The sequence below is a fragment of the Mytilus galloprovincialis genome, chromosome 11 (genome assembly GCF_965363235.1).
Source record: "Mytilus galloprovincialis chromosome 11, xbMytGall1.hap1.1, whole genome shotgun sequence".
Classification (NCBI taxonomy): Eukaryota; Metazoa; Mollusca; class Bivalvia; order Mytilida; family Mytilidae; genus Mytilus; species Mytilus galloprovincialis.
The window spans coordinates 34,719,565-34,739,912 of NC_134848.1; the positions used below are offsets into that span (position 1 = coordinate 34,719,565).

At 34.1% G+C, this 20,348-nt stretch overlaps 1 protein-coding gene across 1 annotated transcript; it reads left to right on the forward strand.

Annotated features, from left to right (window-relative positions):
- Positions 1-1,273: 1,273 nt before the first annotated feature.
- Positions 1,274-11,542, forward strand: LOC143050736 (uncharacterized). The gene is made up of 4 exons (XM_076223856.1): positions 1,274-1,279; positions 3,186-3,251; positions 4,028-4,107; positions 11,527-11,542. The coding sequence occupies exons 1-4, from the start codon at positions 1,274-1,276 to the stop codon at positions 11,540-11,542; spliced, it is 168 nt and encodes a 55-aa protein (XP_076079971.1).
- The last annotated feature ends 8,806 nt before the right edge of the window (positions 11,543-20,348 follow it).

Here is a 20,348-nt window from a genome sequence, read left to right on the forward strand (position 1 = left end):
CCAAAGATACGAAGTGGCAAAAGGAATGTGAATTGAACATTAACAACTGTAGTATTTCAAATACAAAGCATAGTATTTTTCGTTAAGTCAGTCTTATTATAAGTTTTCTTCTTTCGTCGACGATCTTCAAATCGTAGTTTCCCTGGAGACAGTGTAATTCAACTAAAATGGACCTTTGTCAATGTTAATACACGGCACTGTGTGTCAATAATGAGTTCATGTTACACAATGAACTTATAGTAACATAAAGTTGGAAGAGTTTTAGAAATAACTAACAAAAATACTTATTAAGTAGCTTGAACATTAATGTAAAATTATTTAGTTTACTACAAAGTGTATGAACCAATGTAACATGTAATATACAAGTCAAGAGCATTCACAAGACAGCTGGAACAAACCCATGTCTCAGTAGTTGGATTATTCTTAATGCCAACACAATTCCAGTGGTACCGCAAATCACAACATTCACAAAAAACACTACTTTTCAACTGATTAGATATTTGTTCAATTTCACAGCAGACCTTGTCACACTTTGGACATACACAAAGTTGCTTGTTACATAATAAGTGTGGCGCGACATAAGCTGTGAAAAATATTGAAATTTGTTCCTGGAGATTTACCCAGTATTTAGAAACAAACCTAACTTTGGTTTGGAATGATCCCTTAGGAGACCATACAAAAAATGTCCCATTTTCAAACCAGTCACTGCCATTTGAGCTTGCATTTGAGTGCAGTATCCGTGAGACTGGTTAAGTTCTAATTTTTAAGTGCTCTCATTCATTTGCAAGTAGTCTAAATTTTTCCAACTATCAACAACAGATTTATTTGCCAAGGAAAATGGACATTTTATCTCAAGCACCTGTTTTGTACAGCAAAGACATGATACAATTCCATCTGGACTGGCTGCAATGTAAGGACGGTCTGCTTTTACAAATAATCCACAGTGTTCACCTTAAAATTACGGTGTTTAGGTGGTTCAAGAGCTAGGAACAAGTTTCTGGCTGTGTTTTCATGAGCCCGGCCATATTTTATTGCTGGAACATGGTCAATGTCAATTTTTGCTACTAAAGGAGGGTTTTTTGTTATTTTGTGTTTAACAATCTCGTTCATTTTCATTTAGACTTCATGAAGGATTGATGCTGTTAATCTGCCTTTTCTCTGCTCCAACCAAAATTTGTTACTGCTTTCCGCTTGAGTTTTTTTTTTCTATTAAGATAGACTCACCAGGAGTTAACGTTAAGTTGCTATCTGCTGGGACAACAACATATTTGTCATGGAGGTAAGATAGGTGTTTTGTAACATTTGTGTCTTTAAAGATTGACGTAGCATTGACATTGATGGACCCATTCAGTTTCTTAATTCTGATTTGTATCAACGAATTGACTGCCGTAATCCATTCGGAAAGAGTGTCGGATTTAGGCTCACGATATTTCGGACCTTTCGATAAAACAATTAGTAGAGAAGTATTATTTAAAATGCTGAGCTCACCTATAATAACTTGGCCAGCAGGATTATATGATTGATTGATTGTTGGCTGCGTAACGTCCAGTGGCAAATATTTCGTGCATATTCAGGACGAGAACAAGGCTGAAAATAAAGCATTCAATCAAAAAATAATGAACTGAAATTTACTGGTTTGGGTAAATGATCCACAACCAATTTGGTCCTGCACTTCTGCATATTGGAAAGGCTTGTTAATGCATTGTTGTACGGTACTAACTCCAACATTATCAGTAAACACTTAAGGATTTTCTTATCCCAGGCATAGATTACCTTTGCCGTATCTATTTTTTTGAATTTTGGATCCTCAATGCTCTTCAACTTTTTACTTGTGTGGCTTTATAAATATTTCAACTCATCGTCACTGATGCGTCTTATGTAGACGAAACGCGCGTCTGGCGTACTAAATTATAATCCTGGTAACTTTGATAACTTTGTATGAAGAGATAATAAGTTAATCTCAATTTATAGAAATGTAAGCTATTATGACAATTGTGCTTAAGACTTTACTAGCAGTCTCTGCCATACAATTTATATTAAAGTTTACTGAAAATAGTGTTTATCAGTCATTTGTATCCGCGTATATTGTACACGGTAAAATAAATCTACATTGTCATATCCGTCTCATTTTAATCTCCTTTCTCCTCAACTTTGTATTTATTTGGCTTTTTCACTGCTTTGGTCTGTGCGTCACTGATGTCTTATGTAGACGAAACGCGCGTCTGGCGTATACAATTATAATCCTGGTACGTTTGAAAACTATTTAAGATCCTTTTTCGTTTATTCTGGCTTCAATAATTGATGATTTTGAGTTTTCAGTATAAATTTGGATGAAACTTGTCATGGTTCTTTCTCTTTCTTTTTGTCCCCGTTATCCTGCGTCTAACTATTAGAGTGTTTTTCTGCTTCTCCTTGTTTTCTTTCAGCCAATCTGCAGTGCCATTATTCTCAAACAATAATTGTTAATTAATTGTGGAAGTGCTTGTGTTTGATTCAATGGTATTTTGTTTGAGCCATTAGTCTTTCCAAGGTTATCTTATTGGCTGAACATGATATTGAACTTAGAATCAATTCTACTGACGGATTTGAATATATGCCACCAGTTGATAAATCGCCAAAGAGTTTTTTGTTTTTAGTTAACAAGTAACAAAAAGCGTTAAACAAAAAAGATTCAATCAATGTATTAGAAATTCAACTGATACAACTAAACATTGAAATTCATAAAAATAACATCAGCGTTACCTACTTGGTTGAAAAAATAGAGAAAGTAGAACAAGAGTTAGGAAATTTATCCAATGCAAAAGTAAATGGCAATCACATTAGATCAAACTTAAAATGGATTAGAGAGGGAGAAAAAAATACTTCTTTTTATTCTTGAAAAAGCCAGGCAGTGCAAAAAAACCATCACTAGATTGTATGATGTAAACAATAATATAATTACTGATTAAGAAAAAATACTTAACCTTAAAGTTAACTATTATAAAAATGTATATTAGATAGAGAAGATACCATTCAGTACTTTAACGATATTAAAAAATGTCCAAAATTAAGTGATAGTGAAAGTGATATATGCGAAGGAAAAATCACACTGCAGGAATGCACAGATGCAATATTCAAAATGAAACTAAATATAGCTCCTGGTCTAGATGGACTTAATGTTGAGTTTTATAAAATTTTTGTTTCAGAATAGAAAGAGAATAAGCCCAGAATCTGATGCACAATTTTGGTGCGAGAATAACCTCGATAAAGATGCATTCTACAAGAAGCATTAATCCTATTACAAAGGTAAATAGTAAATCATTGTTGAGAGTAAAACATGAAGGGATGCATGTCAATATTGACTGACTTTTATAAGACGATAGAGCTCAGTTTTCCCAACTAAAAATCTGTTAGATTCTGTTGTCCTGTAGAGATGATTTAACTGCCATAAAAGCACTTTTACAACCATGGGCGGTTAGATACGTGGCTAACCACAAAGACTGTTAAGCGTAATTATTAAATAGCCATTATGCCATACATGTAACAACTATTGTCAGGTAGATCTGAACTGGCTTAGAAAACTAATACTTTTATCAAGCCTATGGGAGTGTCAGAAATGCAAAAAGAAAAAGATTTACATGTTTGCAGACTGCTATACAGACAGTTGTTAAGAAGTTCGATGTAGCTATTTTGTTCTAGCTATATATTTGATGAATAATTATGTTACTTTGAATTTCAAATGTCGCCGAAAACAAATTTCAAAAACAAAGAACAAATTAAAAAAAATAGTTTCAAATATGTCATAATCATACAAGACACAGTTCTTTTACCCCTCAAACACATGTCTTATTCATTACTCCACAGAAGTAATTGGACAAGAAAATTCAAAGACTTTCAAGTCTTCGCGATAAACTTTAAAATCAACAGGCCAGACGTTCTATTTTACTAACATGTATTGGTCCGCTTGGGTAATTTTACATCCTGAAAACAATTTGTCAATCTGTTGAATGTTATTTTTCAATAAGAGGTTTTGGAGTTTTTTTTCGAGAAATATATCAAAGGCGAGTTTTTGCTGGAGTACGTTGGAGAGAGAATAGAACCGAAAGCCGCTGGTGAAAAGGAAAGACAGTACAAAAAGAGCCAAAGAAACGAAAACCCCAGATGTTACATTTATTATTTCAAGTTAAATACAAACAAACAAATATTTCATTTGCCAATCATGACGCCCAAAATGAGCAGAACAATTACAGTATAATTTTCAAACATAATGTTAAGTAAAACCAAGTGGTAAGTACTGCTAAAGCTGAAAAAAATATTCTAAAGAGAAAAAAAGACCGTTTCAACATTTTAAGTTAATAAGGTACCATCGTTCTGTTAAAAGACTTTATTAATGCTATTATTTTAAGTAAAATCCTAGCTATTTAGGTATGTGATAAATAACAATTATTCAGGATCTTTTCCACAGAAACGAACAGCCATATTTCGCCGTACGGTCTTTGAAAATCAGCAAAACCCATTGCGCATTGTTTGCTATAAAAGGCACCGAAATCACAACTTGCGTGATTCAATACTCTAGCAAATACTAATGTTAACAACTAGCAAGCAACACAGAGGGTGGTAAAGGGTAATTTTCGTGCAACGTGAACGCCGTGGTTTATTTCACGTTCGACGTGCTTTTACTTTTTTATGTGAAGTTCATTCGTGCAAGACGGGTGCCTCGTTCAACGTGTTTTGCTTATTTAATTTCACGTGCATCGGGATTTTTAAAGTCTAATTTTGAGTGCAATTGAGTCGTCACTTGTCCCTAGGTGACGATCCTATAAGACTTTGTTCCAGAAACTTTGAATGATGTTGGACTGTTTTACAAAGAGTTATACAGCATTGATGCAGGACTCTTAAGTACAAAGAAACGCTTTAAGAGACACAAAGAAAACAAAGCCTCTCACAAGGATTAACACACATGTGGATTTATATCAGAAGATGAGGAAAAAAGACTTTGGGGTCAGCAGCAGAACATATTCCATTAGTATGAACAATTTTTTGAAAATACATAAACATTTAAAAAATCTAATTAAATATTTCGTAGAAGGGCAGAAAAGATTTTTTATATGGTTGAGGACTATAAACTAATAACTATAACTTATAAGGCGCCAATAAATGTCAGGCCCTTATAAATATGTATAGGAAGTACAACATGCATACTTTTTACACCAGCAAATCTACAATATATATATATATACCTTTCATATTCTTTATAAGACTTAGATTAATCCGGTCTGTGATGTCTTCATTGACATCATGGCCATCATTGCTATTTAGATCTACCTCGCTTGCAGCTACTTTGCCTGAAATGTAAAAATTAAAATTTAGCCAGAAATAAACTACACATAAAAGAGGGACGAAAGATACCAAAGGGACAGTCAAACTCGTAAATCTAAAACAAACTGACAAACAGAAAAACAATAGTACACATGACACAACATATAAAACTAAAGAATAAACAACACGAACCCCACCAAAAACTAGGGATGATCTCAGGTGCTTATGTGATTACAAATCCGTTAAATAAACTAATTCGGTAGGTCAAATTCATGAAAGGGAAGGGGATTGTAGTTACGACGTAAGGAACATATCCGATATCATTTGTGAAACGGTTATTCCATAACGATCAACTAACTCGTGATGGCGTCCGTAAAATTTACGAAGGGTTGATTTCAGCTTCAACATTTGGAACTCTTGGTTTAATAGCTTCCTTGTGAGCAGTAACCCTCTATCAAGAAAATCATGATAGGAAATGCAAGCACGGGAATATCGTATCAATTGGGAGATATATACCCCGTATGCAGGTGCTGCTGGAATGTTGCTACTTAGAAATGAAAAGTTCACAATTGGAAAGCTGAAATCATCTCTTTTGTCTTCAACCGACCCTCATTGTCAATTTCTAGATGTAAGTCAAGATATGAAGCAGACTTAACTGTATCTGTAGTATCCTTTATCTCCAATTCGATGGGATAGATGCAATCCACATAGTCACCAAATTTTGAATTGTTTAGTGAAAGAACGTCATCTATATAGCGGAAAGTAGAGTTAAAGGATATTGCTAACTTCTTATCTTTCTTCCTAAGAAGTTCCTGCATGAAGTCAGCCTCATAAAAATAAAGAAACCAGTCAGCAAGTAGAAGGGCACAGTTTGTTCCCATTGAGATGTTGACAGTCTGTTGAAAAACACGCCCTCCGAACGTAACAAATATGTTGTCAATCAAGAAACCGAGCATCTTGATAATATCGGTTTCAGAGAATTTTTTGTTTGAATCAGAATGATTCTTTTCAAAGTATGATTTATCCCTCCCTAAGACAAGATACTTGTATCTACGTTGGCCATTCTTTTTTATGAAGCAAAGTAATACCAACTCTTTTAATTTGTCTTTTAGTTTGGAATGTGGAATACTTGTGTAAAGAGTAGAAAAGTCTAATGTTTTAATACTGTTACAAATTAAGAGAGTTAGATTGTATGTACTCTAAAAGATCTTTGGAATTTTTAAGTATCCACATCTGATTCACGCCACCTCTAGAATAGGCAGGTTCACAATAACTTTGAAGCCCGTCTTTGATTGCTGATAAAATGGATGTTAATAATTTAGAAAGGGGTTTCGTGGAGCACTTGGAAGACCCAGCAATATACCGTTGTTTGTAAGGACACTTGTGTAGTTTAGGTATCCAATACAGTGATGGAAGATCCAGTTCTTCATCTTTGGTTGAAATACCAAAGGAACAAAGAACAGACCTATGATTATCCAGGATTTCCTTTTTGGTAAGTGTCGTGAGGGTATATGTTGGGTTTCCAAGTGAATTGTCTATACCTAATTCGTTTATCAAGCAATTAATGTAATGACTTTTACAGATAAAAACGATGTTATTTGGGGCTTTGTGTGCGGGGACAACATCATATTCATCATGGAGGTCAGATAGGTGTTTAGCAACATTTGGATCTTTGAAGATTGACGTAGCATGGGCATCGATGGACCCATTCAGTTTCTTAATTCTGATTTGTATTAACGACCTCACTGCCTTGATCCATTCGGAAAGAGTGTCTACGTCTTCCTTCTCGCGCTTAGCCCGTTGCCTGGCATAATCCTCGACTGAATCCATCAAAATTTTAAAGTTGTGTTTCCAATTGATGGATTTAGGCTCACGATATTTCGGACCTTTCGATAACACGTTTCGTAGAGAAGTGTTATTAACAATGTTAAGGTCACCGGTAATAACGTGGTCAGCAGGATTACATGTGAATTGGGAAATAGCACACGTGCAATCAGGAGGTTTAAACTTGAAGTCGTCAATATCGAGATCCTGCAAAACGCGTTTGTAATTGAAAATTTTAGTTGCAATAGGTTTGGTATAGGTATATTATTATTACATATAAATTATATTACATATAGTATGATACAAATTCATACCAAAAAAATTGGATCTATATGTAAGCATCAAATCTATGTCCTTTTTTTATATTGCGTCATAGACGTTCCAAATCTATGTCCTTTATTGTCTCAAATCTATGTCCTTTTTTACTCAAATCTATGGCCATTTTTAGCTCAAATCTATGTCTTTTCATCGACGTAAAATATAACAAAACGTCATCAAGTATATGACGTCACTGCATAATAGTAATAATAGTAGGGGTTATTCGTTTTTCATAAATTTTGTTGTTAATAGTTACATTTATTTTTCCACTTTACTCGATACTATTTCATGGCTTTAGATCTAAATACCAAGCAGTTGATAAAAATACTGTCATAAAGCAGATGCATAATAAAAGCAAGGAATGCAACAATAACATACTGCGACTCTTCTAACACCTTGAACATACAACCAGGACATTCAAACAGTGATTCCAATCCCAATTAATACACACAATCAGGAACAGCACCCAAATTAGACACACAATCTGGACCGTCACCGGTACACTTTATACTTAAACTTTACACTCAAATCGATCTCTACGTTCTCAAGAAAAGCAGGACGTCCAAGAGCAGGTCGATGGAAACCCACCAATTGCAAAATTGTTCTTTTTTTTAACAAAATGGACATTTCTTCAGCTACTAAGGGAATGACGGATGACATGAGAAACTATTGCGAAAGTAAAGAAAGCCGAAAAGACTAAATTTGCACTCGCTTCGGATCCAACAATTGTTTTGAAATATGTTAACTTAAATGTACATGTGATAATTATCTTGCTCAACTTGAAGAATATAGAGGAACATTCAGTATCTGAAACCAAAAAAGTAACAATTAAAAGGAAAACTGTCACATAAATAAATCAGTTACTTTGTGAATATTTTGAAGCTGAAAACACTTCAGTGGAAATGCCGTCAGCAAGTTTATAAACAGGACTTGATTCGTTGTTAGCTGCCAAATTAGCAAAAATTACAACATTTATGACAACACTGATGCCATTAAATCAGATTTTCCTTTTATTGCTGCAGAAGTTTCACCTATCATTTCTCTTATGATAATAGCTATTGTGGAAAAGGAAAAGAAATAGCTATATTTTGTTGTAGTGTATATTTAACTCTAAGAACTTCAGTATTTAGTGATATTGTTGGCTTTTTTTCAAATCTACATCTACCCTTTTTTATGATAGATAATGAATTATTGCCTTCCCAAATCACATACATACTAACTTGAGAATTCCGTTTTTAAATTTTCATTTTTGCACTATCAAATACGTGTTATGAATTATAGCAGAACATAATTTGCAGAACAGAAAACAAAGTTCATACATTATCCCAACAAACAACAAATGCAATCTTACTTACAAACTGAGTGTTACTAATTAGATATGATTGAGAACAAATAGGGAAACATCATTATGATTGATTGATTGTTGGTTGCTTAACGTCCAGTGGCAAATGTTTCAGGCATATTCAGGACTTTCAAGGAATATAAGAAGTTAACTGACTGTGAAAGTAATTCCTGTGAAGGGGAAATAACTGCTGATGAATGTACTGAAGCGATTTTTAAAATGAAACTTAATTTTATATATTACCTTAGCTTTTTTTGGCAAAACGGTTAGGAATTTTGGTCCTCAATGCTCTTCAACTTCGTACTTCATTTGGCCTTTTTAACTTTTTGGGATTTGAGCGTCACTGACGGGTATGTACTAAATCTAGTCCTGGGTATATATGATGAGTTCCTTTTGTGCCTGTGTCTGACATATTACTTATATATATGGTATTTTTAAAGTTAGTATTACAAGTTTCTACATAACGCTTCCACTCTTTGTCATATGTGGAAAGTCTATTTATAACACGTCTTCCACTACTTTGATGGGTTTCAATGTCATGCGCCTCGGTTCCTTTCGACCTCATTAGGTGGCGCTTGTGTTTAACTTCTTAATTTGAATGCCTTATGTTGTGACTTATCACTTGAAGTACAACTGCTTTGCATCTTTTGGAAGGTTTCTCTGCAATGACAAAGTCGAATGTTCCACATTGTAACCCTTTGCACCTTGCCGTTTGGCCTTGCGAGATGTATCAAGTTCGCAGTCATGTCCGGTCAGAATGGGGACGTTAAATCCGATGCCTCGTGTGTTGTAACGGATCTCTTGGGCTCTGACTAATGTTATTATATCTTATTCATTATGTACAAGTTTATATATATATACATTAGCAGTAATTTCATACATTGATCAATAAAGAAACACAACCATTCTATATCACTAACTCTATTCAACTCCCCCGCATCTCAACATTCATAAACTTTTATCATTAAAAAGGCCTTTCGTACTTTCGTTACTTTCTCTCCCTCTAAAATCGTCATTCAATTCAAGATCCCTCAAGTTTAGAGACAGAAGATAAACAATCAGAAACATAATGATAGATCCTTCCTCGGCTACTGATAATTAATAACTATATTTTTGTAACTATTTTCTATTCTCAAAACTACATCTATACATTTATACTACAAATCTATATATATTTATATTATAAAATAATCTTATTTATACTTGTAATAGCGCTAACGGACGCCGAACGGATAACTTTGTTGCGTGTTTTCGTGGTGAATTCTAGACTCCCTTCTCGTAAAGATTTTATCACAAAAATAGCAAGCGACTCCAGTGGTTTGTCCTAAATGTGGTATAGTAATAAGTGATTTCAGCCTGGTCTTTGTGAAAAAAAAGATGTGCCACAAGTATCACAATCAAACCGTTGCTTGTTCATGATGGGTGTATCTAAAATAAATATGAACTACTAATTCTTAAAAAAATGAATCTGAATTGACAACAAACATCATGGTAGAATGAATAATTAATTCAAAGACGGTTGTTTAGTAGAACGAGGTGGTCATCCACGAATACTTCACCTATGTTTCGCCCTTTAAAATCGGTTTGAGTTACTCTTAAATATCTAGCTGTTTGTTCCCTTTTTTAATAAATGGCGGGCGGATATTGAGAATACCCTCGGCACACTAGACCACGAACGCACAACGCACACTGCAAATATATAATATAGTAGATATATTTCATAAAGTATGAGAAAAACACACCACAACATAAAGATTGAACTATAACCACTGAACCATGAAAATGAGGTCAAGGTCATATGACATCTGCTAGTTGGACATGTACACCTTATAGTCCTTCCATACACCGAATAAACTAGCCCTATTGCTTATAGTATCTGAGATATGGACTTGACCACCAAAACTTCACCTTGTTCACTGGTCCATGAAATGAGGTCGAGGTCAAGTGAAAAATGTCTGACAGGCATAAGGTCCTAACAAGGTACGCATATACCAAATATAATTATTCTATGTAACATTAAAAAAAACTGAACTTTTTTTTCAAGTGTTGGCTGAACTATGAAAATGAGGTCAAGGACATTTAACATGTGACTGACAGAAACTTCGTAACATGAGGCATCTATATACAAATTATAAAACATCCAGGTTTTCCACCTTTTAAATATAAAGCTTTTAACAAGTAAGCTAACGCCTATGTAAAGCTTTCTGCTACAAAAGTTGCAGGCTCGACAAAAAAAGTACAAAGCGGATAGAAAGTAAAAACTCAAAAATACTGAACACCGAGGAAAATCAAAAGGCAAAATCAACAGTCCAAACACACAATAGTGTGTTAATGTTGCTCTTGTAAACAATATACAGACCAATCATTCTACTCAATTTGACCTGGTATCGGCATTGGCGAATCCAGGAGGGGGGGTCCGGGTATGGACCTCCCCTTTTTATGGCCGATCAATGCATTTGAATGGGGACATAATTGGAACACACACCCCTTTTTGTCCTGGGTTGAGACCCCCCTTTTAAAATGACTGAATCCGCCCCTGTATTGACCCCCCCCATTTTTTAAATGGCTGGATACGCCCCCTGAAACGGTATTTTGAAGCAAATAAGGACATATTTTTCACATTAAATAAGATAAGTAAGATATAGATTTTCCACAGCCCTAAAAATTTGAAAACAATTACTTTGGATATTGGGCTAAATACATAGCCCATTATATTGGTGATTAAATGACTTTTACTTTTTCAGATATTCTGCAACATAATGTGACCCATTATCAGATTTTTTCACTAATATTTTTATTATTGTTACATTTCCAAATAACTGCAGCTAGTGCCTTTTAATAACCAAAAGCAAACATGACACATGATTGCTATTTTTGTTGGATTTTTATTGATTTACAACTAATATTCTAATGAATGTATATCAAGACTTTGATTAGCTTGTTTTTAAGTATGACATATGACCTTCTAATTTCAGATTTACCAATGTAGTTGCAAAATGGCCTGGAAACACACATGACAGCTTCATAATGCAGAAGTGCTCTTTAAGTGAAAAATTCGAGAACAAGCAGATAGACTGGCTTTTTGGGTGATTCAGGGTATCCCCTTTAACCATGACTGTTGACGCCCTTCTTAAATCCATCATCAAATGGAGAAGAAAAATACAACAGATGTCATAAAAGTACCAGGAATGTAATTGAGAGAGCCTTTGGACTTCTGAAATCCAGGTTCAGGTATACAAATTGTTCAAATGCACAGCCTGTGGTACTACTTGTACAATTAATAAAAAAGATATGATGACTTATTTCTTTATTTAAGTATACTAAATCATAACCAAGTCAAAAATGATTCACCTACATCTACCAGTTATTCTAATATGACCTGCTTCTTTTGCTTTGTAAACATCAATAATGGTGATACATGGCTGTGTACATAATGTATATACAACTCGTCTAAACATCAACCCAACAATGTTAGATCTGTAAATTTGCTTTCGCAAATTATATATATATATATATATATATATATATATATATATATATATATATATATATATATATATATATATATATATATATATATATACTTTGCACAGACGAGTGATATACATATTAACGGATGTAACAATATATCTCCCACGTAAAACCAACAGTTTTGGAACTTATTTGGATAATACTTAAAAGAGTCAATAATTGACGAACTATACTGGTAGAACTGTAATTTGAGAAATTATTGCAATGATTTTATTACATTCCTAAATTTCTTATATGACTAAACAGAAATTTTCTCAATACTGCAAATTGTGATCTAATTTAAGCTAAAAATTAGATCATAATTTTAGTCCACAATTAGATCACAATTATAAATGCATACACTTATTTCTAAATTTACAGTTTTCTCAAACCAGAAACTTAAGGATATATAGGGTATCTAAACATCACACTTAATCAGTATTTGCACAGTAACACACATAGGAAAGCAAGCATAGATACAGTTCTTTTATTTTTATTGTCAAGTACATTAATCAATCATAAAAACATGTATTATACAGAATGACTTTAAAGTAGTTAAAATGACATTTTGCGATATAAAAGGCAAAACATCAGATGTAGAGTTGTGTTGATTAAAAAAATGTTTTATTACACAAACAGAAAATGTGGGTAAAACAAAACCAAAACTGTTGTGACTAACCTTTTATACATGTAAATTGAAAGTGACCATATTTTCTTCACAAAATATGCTTTAAAATTTTTCAGTAAATGATTTAATTCATCATTCCAGGTGCTTACACAAAACCACAGGATGCCTACATTTCATCCCCGAAAAGTGTACCAACATTGTTTTAGCATGCTTCATACTTCAAAACATTTGCAAAGACAAGTCCATTCCACAGCTGTATGAACTACTGGAAGATGACAATAACGAGAATGACCATGAGCAACCAGAGGTTTTCAATGTTTTCCGTGATGGCATTAGCACACATGCCTCCCTTGTGAGACAAAGGTTCAACTTAATATGTCAGTAACACAGTGTATAACCATCATTTTAAATGCTAGTTTAAGGATATTTTATAGATTGACATTATCTCATTAGTCTACAAAAGAATTAATAAACGGTAATAAAAGAGGGACCAAAGATACCAAAGGGACAGTCAAACTCGTAAATCTAAAACAAACTGACAACGCCATGGCTAAAGATTAAAAAGACAAACAGAAAAAACAATAGTACACATCACACAACATAGAAAGCTAAAGAATAAACAACACGAACCCCACCAAAAACTAGGGGTGATCTCAGGTGCTCCGGAAGGGTAAGCAGACCCTGCTCCACATGCGGCACCCGTCGTGTTGCTTATGTGATTACAAATCCGATCAAAAGTCTAATTCGGTAGGTCAAAGTCACGAAAGGGAAGGGGATTGTAGTTACGACGTAATGAACATATCCGATATCATTTGTGAAACGGTTATTCCATAACGGTACATAATATTATTATTATATTATTCCATAATAAAACGCTTGTGAAGAGATGGACCCCTTATTACTTATCTGTTTTTGAGTATGAACAATTATCCTGGAAAAACACTAAAAAATAAAACGTATCCATAATACAATAATGAATAATCAACTTGCTTGTTAAATGTTACCTGTATCACCTGTGTAATGACATAAAAGTTTTTATATTTTTTTAGCGCAAAATGAAATATAACCAGAACACACAAATTAAACATTTGACTTTTAAAAGTTATTTATTAAGCATTTTTAAATAGTAATGTAGATTTCTACACTGCATCATGGATAGCATGTTAAACACATAAATATTGAAAGAGGATGGAGGGGCCTTAAACGTTCTACACAGAGTATTGATAAATTTGACCTATTGCTCATTAACCACAATTTGCCAAAAATGCAGGTTTCGAGGTAATAATATTTTCCTCGTCTAACGGCTCTGGAAATTTGTACCTCTCAACCGGTATTTTTGGCAAATACCCCTTATAAGCATGATATATTTGTATAACAATTGCTGTGGAGATAGTAAAATACACAAATTTGATTTCTTCATTATTATGCAGTTGATTCGATATTTTATGTTTTTCACAATTATTCTTCTGGTTTAAAGAATGTATTCCAGGTGCACACTTAATGATAATACTGATTAATATTACCAATAATTGATAAGTTCAAACAGAAAGATTTGAAAGTAGAGAAAACTGTGTCTTATAATCGTCATGACTTTATCAGATGAAAATACTAATACTAAAAAAAGGCCTGCGCATAGTTATATAATTTTATTCAGTTATGGACCCGCGATATCACGGTTGTGTTCTTGTTAAACTAACTATTCTAAAAACTCAAGTACAAAGCCAAATACTAGGCGATATATCAAGCAATTGTAAATGCATTTTGTGAATCTATGAAAACTAAAGCATTATTAAGCACATTTTCATCATCATTTCTAGTAAAAGAAGAGAGAGACGAAAGATACCAAAGGGACAGTCAAACTCATAAATCTAAAACAAACTGACAACGCCATGGCTAAAAATGAAAAAGACAAACAGAAAAAACAATAGTACACATGACACAACATAGAAAACTAAAGAATAAACAACACGAACCCCACCAAAAACTAGGGGTGATCTCAGGTGCTTCGGAAGGGTAAGCAGATCCTGCTCCACATGGGGCACCCGTCGTGTTGCTTATGTGATTACAAATCCGGTAAATAGTCTAATTCGGTAGGTCAAATTCATGAAAGGGAAGGTGATTGTAGTTACGACGTAAGGAACATATCCGATATCATTTGTGAAATGGTTATTCCATAACGGTCAACCAACTCGTGATGGCGTCCGTAAAATTTACGAAGGGATGATTTCAACTTCACCATTTGGAACTCTTGATTTAATAGCTTCCTTGTGAGCAGTAACCCTCTATCAAGAAAATCATGATAGGAAATGCATGCACGGGAATATCGTATCAATTGAGAGATATATACCCCGTATGCAGGTGCTGCTGGAATGTTGCTACTTAGAAATGGAAAGTTCACAATTGGAAAGCTGAAATCATCTCTTTTGTCGTAAAGTTTTGTCTTCAACCGACCCTCATTGTCAATTTCTAGATGTAAGTCAAGATATGAAGCTGACTTAACTACTGAACAAGACACCATAATTATTTTGTACAATTGTCTTTTAAATATAAATGTTTTAATCTGGATTGAAAAAAAGAAAATTGAAAATCTGGAGTGTAATTAGGGTTTGGTTGACACTTAATTTTACTTTACTTATACATTCTTTTGAATTTTATGATATGTTATTGGAGAACACAGTGAAATCAAATTTTGAGAACACAATAGGAAGAGCATGTGATATCTACAGTGTTGAAAGACCATTGAAACAAATAAAGGTACTCATATTACAGTCTGTGCCAAAAACTATTTGAAGAACTAGCCCTATGGGATAGTAAAAAAATATACTAGCCCGAATTTATATGTACTGGACCGGATACAATCTGTGTCACCGTTGAGGATCACGAAGTGATCGGAACCAGCTAGGGGGAGGGGGGTGGTTGGTGGCATGCCCCCCCCCCCCCCCACTAAGAAAATTTTGGAATATTAGATGTAAAATCCTGCATTCTGAGGTTACATTTTTGTATCTGGAAGTTTATATAACTTGTCAAAAATGTAGAGTTTTTTCTCCATGTTATATGAAAAATTCTACTTTCCTTAAATAAAAACCTTCTCAAAACTGTTGACAAAAATGACTACATTCTTTGAATTTAAGACAAACATGTAGATATGAACCCCTTGCCATCACATATTGTTTATTCAAATTTGACTTTTGAAAGTTAAAAAGATCACCCTTTCTGATGCAGACCAAAACTAGAAGAAAGCTTATATCAATTGATTATATATTTTTTCTTCATAGTTTTTCATGATTTTAATAATTTATGCCGTGTTGTGTACTAGAATTAAGATATTGCAGAAATATATATTTTAGCTGGTTCTCATTCTGAAAAGTATTGTTATGGTTTTTTTTTAAATTACAAATATTTGAATGCTATTATGAACAATTTGATGTCTTTTAAATACAATAAATACCTGGATGTCTTGACCAGCAGCTGGTGTATCAATCTCATCATGAACAACCACAACAGTTTCTTGGTCGACTTTGCTTGGAGTGTCTCAGTTAACCGTGATGGTCTTGAATAGCCAACTCTCCTTCTTCTACCTGAAGGGGTAATCTAAAACAGTACAAATTATTTAAAAGAATAAACAGTGTTTGTCAGAAATTTTAATTAAGTTAACAATTATTCAGGCTAATATGTAATCAAAGAGGAAACTTAACTTATTTAAACTTTGTCTAGAAAGAGCTTAACAGCATGGGAGAAAATACATGAGACATTAAGTATGTGTTAAGGCATACAATGATACAGTGAACTGAGGACAGTAAGTATTGAAAATAAGTAAACAGGAATAAATTCAACTTTGAGCTGATATTATCCAATATAATATTATTCATTTTTTCTGTCATGCAGACAAAAAAAAATTTGAATGAACAATTACCATCCAGTTATCAATTGCTGGCTTTGGGCCAAACTGTTCAACATTAGCAGTCTCAATTTCGACTTGGATCAAGTCCTTTAATGTGTCCGTCTTTAAAATGACCCCGCCTCTTGCCTTTGCTGAGTTTGGTTCTGCTGAATGTAGTTTCGTTATTGACACTTGTTGGTGGTAGACTGAGCAGAGCATCACTAAAAGGCTTTATATTTTCAAGGCCATCACTGAATGTTTCAAACACAGATCCCCATGTCAAGGCACCATCATCCCCAAGGGTGACTGGGGTATAGAAATATGGTCACTTGGTCTTCTCCCGACCGGCAGTAAAACGCTTGCCGAAGTGGGGCGTCCGTTTGGCTGTGCGGGATGTATCAAGTTCGTAGTCACGTCCGGTCAGAAAGGGGACGTTAAATCCGATGCCTCGTGTAAAGAGAGTGCCACGCTCTTTGCACGTTAAGAACCCTTGCAGCAACTTTTTGAGGGGTCCGTAGGTGACCTGTTGCAAGGCAAAATTTCTGTCCCTATCCAATATATCCTTCTTTTTCCGGTGGCAGTCCAAATTTCTCCGACCATCATCCCAGATCGTCTCTTTTGTATCAACCTACATATTGTATTTATTGTGAACTCGTTCTCGTCCTAAATATGCATGAAATATTTGCCACTGGACGTTAAGCCACCAACAATCAATCAAGGCACCATGTATTAGTCTGTTACTGTACCTAAAAAATTAATACTCAAAATTGTAAATATTCAATATCAGACATATATTTATAATTTTGATGGGGCATTAACAATGGAAAATATTACCATATGGATATTTTATTTTAAAAAATATTAAGATGTTCAAGGCAAAAAATTGGAGTAAATGAAACTCTTACAGAGTTAGGAGTTGTTTACCCTATATGTAACATTAAGCTCAAATTAGTTTTTTATAGAATAGAGAATGGAAACATTGTGCCACGCTCTTTGCACGTAAAGACAACAACCCAAACAATGAGCAGAAACATTAATTACCTTTGATATATTAAATATTTCAAAATGGCCCACTCTGTGTTAACTTCCTGCTTGTGGTTGTCACATCTTCCGTATTTAACTGTTGTTTTTTGTTGTTGTGTACACTGAAAGTTCAGCTTGACACGCAATGGAAACAATAAGTCGTCTAATGTAAATCCTCGATCTGCCATTATCTCATCGCCTGGAAGCAATTTATTCATGAATCCATTTTTTTTCTACAATACATTTATCACTAGCACGACCACCCAAACTTTGGTTAAAGATAAACATAAATTGTCCATGTGGGGATATCCCTACTAAATATTTTGCTGTACTATGGGACTTGTAGTTGCTGTACGTTTCACCCCTACTCCTTAAATTAGGTAATCTCTGAATTAATGTTTCAGCACAGTTAACGATACAGGTAGTACTGGGATAATTTTCCCTAAATGATTCGGGGCAACAGTCTCTTATTACTTCTCTAGGGAGCCAAACAATCGAGGACTCTTAACTAATCTGCCAACACAGGAATCCAAGAATTAAATATTTTGCAAGCTAAACCACTTGCTATACCAAATCTTATGCACAGATCGTCAAAAATTAAATTTAACTTGAGTCTCAAGGAGTTATTGATCTGCTACCTCTAATTGAAAACTGAATGTAATGAAAGGAGTAAAACATTTCACAAGCGCGAAAAAAGACTTCTTTTGTGACCCTATTAAACAATAAAGCGTCATTTGCCGTTATTAAGTTTTGAGCAGCAGACGAAGTTGCTCCTTCAGGTTTACCTTGAACTCCCTTTTCTTCAGTTAAAACTATATTTGTTTGAGACGATTTAGTCTGAAAATCGGTCCTTTCTTTCCTGTACGTGTGATCTTTCTGCGGTAAGAAGTCCGATTCAAGATAGTGTGTACTAACAGTTGATGATGCTTCCATAACGGGGTATATATCTCCAAATTGATACGATATTCCCGTGCTTGCGTTTCCTATCATGATTTTATTTATAGAGGGTTACTGCTCACAATGAAGCTATTTAACCAAGAGTTTCAAATGGTGAAGTTGAAATCATCCCTACGTAAATTTTACGGACGCCATCACGAGTTGTTTGACTGTTATGGAATAACCCTTTTCACAAATGATATCGGATATGTTTCTTACGTCGTAACTACAATCCCCTTCCCTTTCATGAATTTGACCTACCGAATTAGACTATTTACCGGATTTGCAATCACATAAGCAACACGACGGGTGCCGCATGTGGAACAGGATCTGTTTACCCTTCCGGAGCACCTGAGATCACCCCTAGTTTTTGGTGGGGTTGTGTTGTTTATTCTTTAGTTTTCTATGTTGTGTCATGTGTACTATTGTTTTTCTGTTTGTCTTTTTCATTTTTAGCCATGGCGTTGTCAGTTTGTTTAGATTTACGAGTTTGACTGTCCCTTTGGTATCTTTCGTCCCTCTTTTAATTGTCACACAAAAAAAGAGGCTCTATTATTTTTTTCACAAATATCATCCAAATATTAAAAAAAAAGATGTGGTATGAATGCCAATCAGGCAACTGTCCACAAGAGACCAAAATGATAGACATTAAAGACTACATGTCACCATGCAGCCTTCAACAATGAGCAAAGCCCATACCGTATAGTATTAGTTCTTACTCAAAGTATAAAAAAGGCATAATCTATTACATGTTGGAAACACTACAAAATATTAACTTAAAATTTGAGATATAATCATGATAATGATACATTTGTACAGCAAAACACTTTTTAAACCAAAAAAAAGTCTTTATAAATATTCAATAAATGATCGATATTATTTACTAAAAATAATATCATTAAACAAATTAAAAAATGAGATGTTGTTAAAATGACCTCGTTTAAAAACATTTAATCCTGATTTTTGCCAATGAAAATTAATGAACATTACTTTGCTTTGTTGCTATTTGGTTTTTGCATAATACCATTTAGGCTACCGCATGCATATACATGTAAGTCTCTGAATTACAGGACAATCATCACTAGTTGTTATTTTAAAACATATAATACAAGTTGATACAGCCTCTCAAGGTAAAAGACTATATATTCTTGAATCGGACAACTGTTTGCTGTGGTACCATAGCAGAAATGTTAATGAAAGTATGACGACCAAGAAATGTGGAGATTTATAAATCTAAAACAATTAATTTCTTGGTTTTTTTCCCCACTTATCATGATCAGTTAGTCACCAGAAGTATATTTTCCACTTTTTCATTAACATTTTTGCTATTCTGATTTTTCTATTAACAGATCTAGAGGCATCAATATCAGTGTTTTCATGTAACAAAATAGTTTTTAGTTTGTTATGTTCTTTGCTGACAGAAGTCTGCAGTTTTGCCATATGAATGTCCAGAGATGTGGGAAAGGATTTATTTCCCGGATGCTTTTCCAATGACATTTGTAATTTGATGACGTTTCTAGTGTCATCTGTTTCCCCAAGCAGTTCCATGCAGAAGTCCACTTCACTTCTATGTTTTGGAACATCTGCCA

Excerpts from the sequence above, each read along its gene's own strand:
- LOC143050736 (XM_076223856.1), top strand. Across the intron at positions 3,252-4,027 it reads AGAATAACCTCGATAAAGAT|AAATATATCAAAGGCGAGTT; the intron begins GCATTCTACAAG and ends TTTTTTTTCGAG.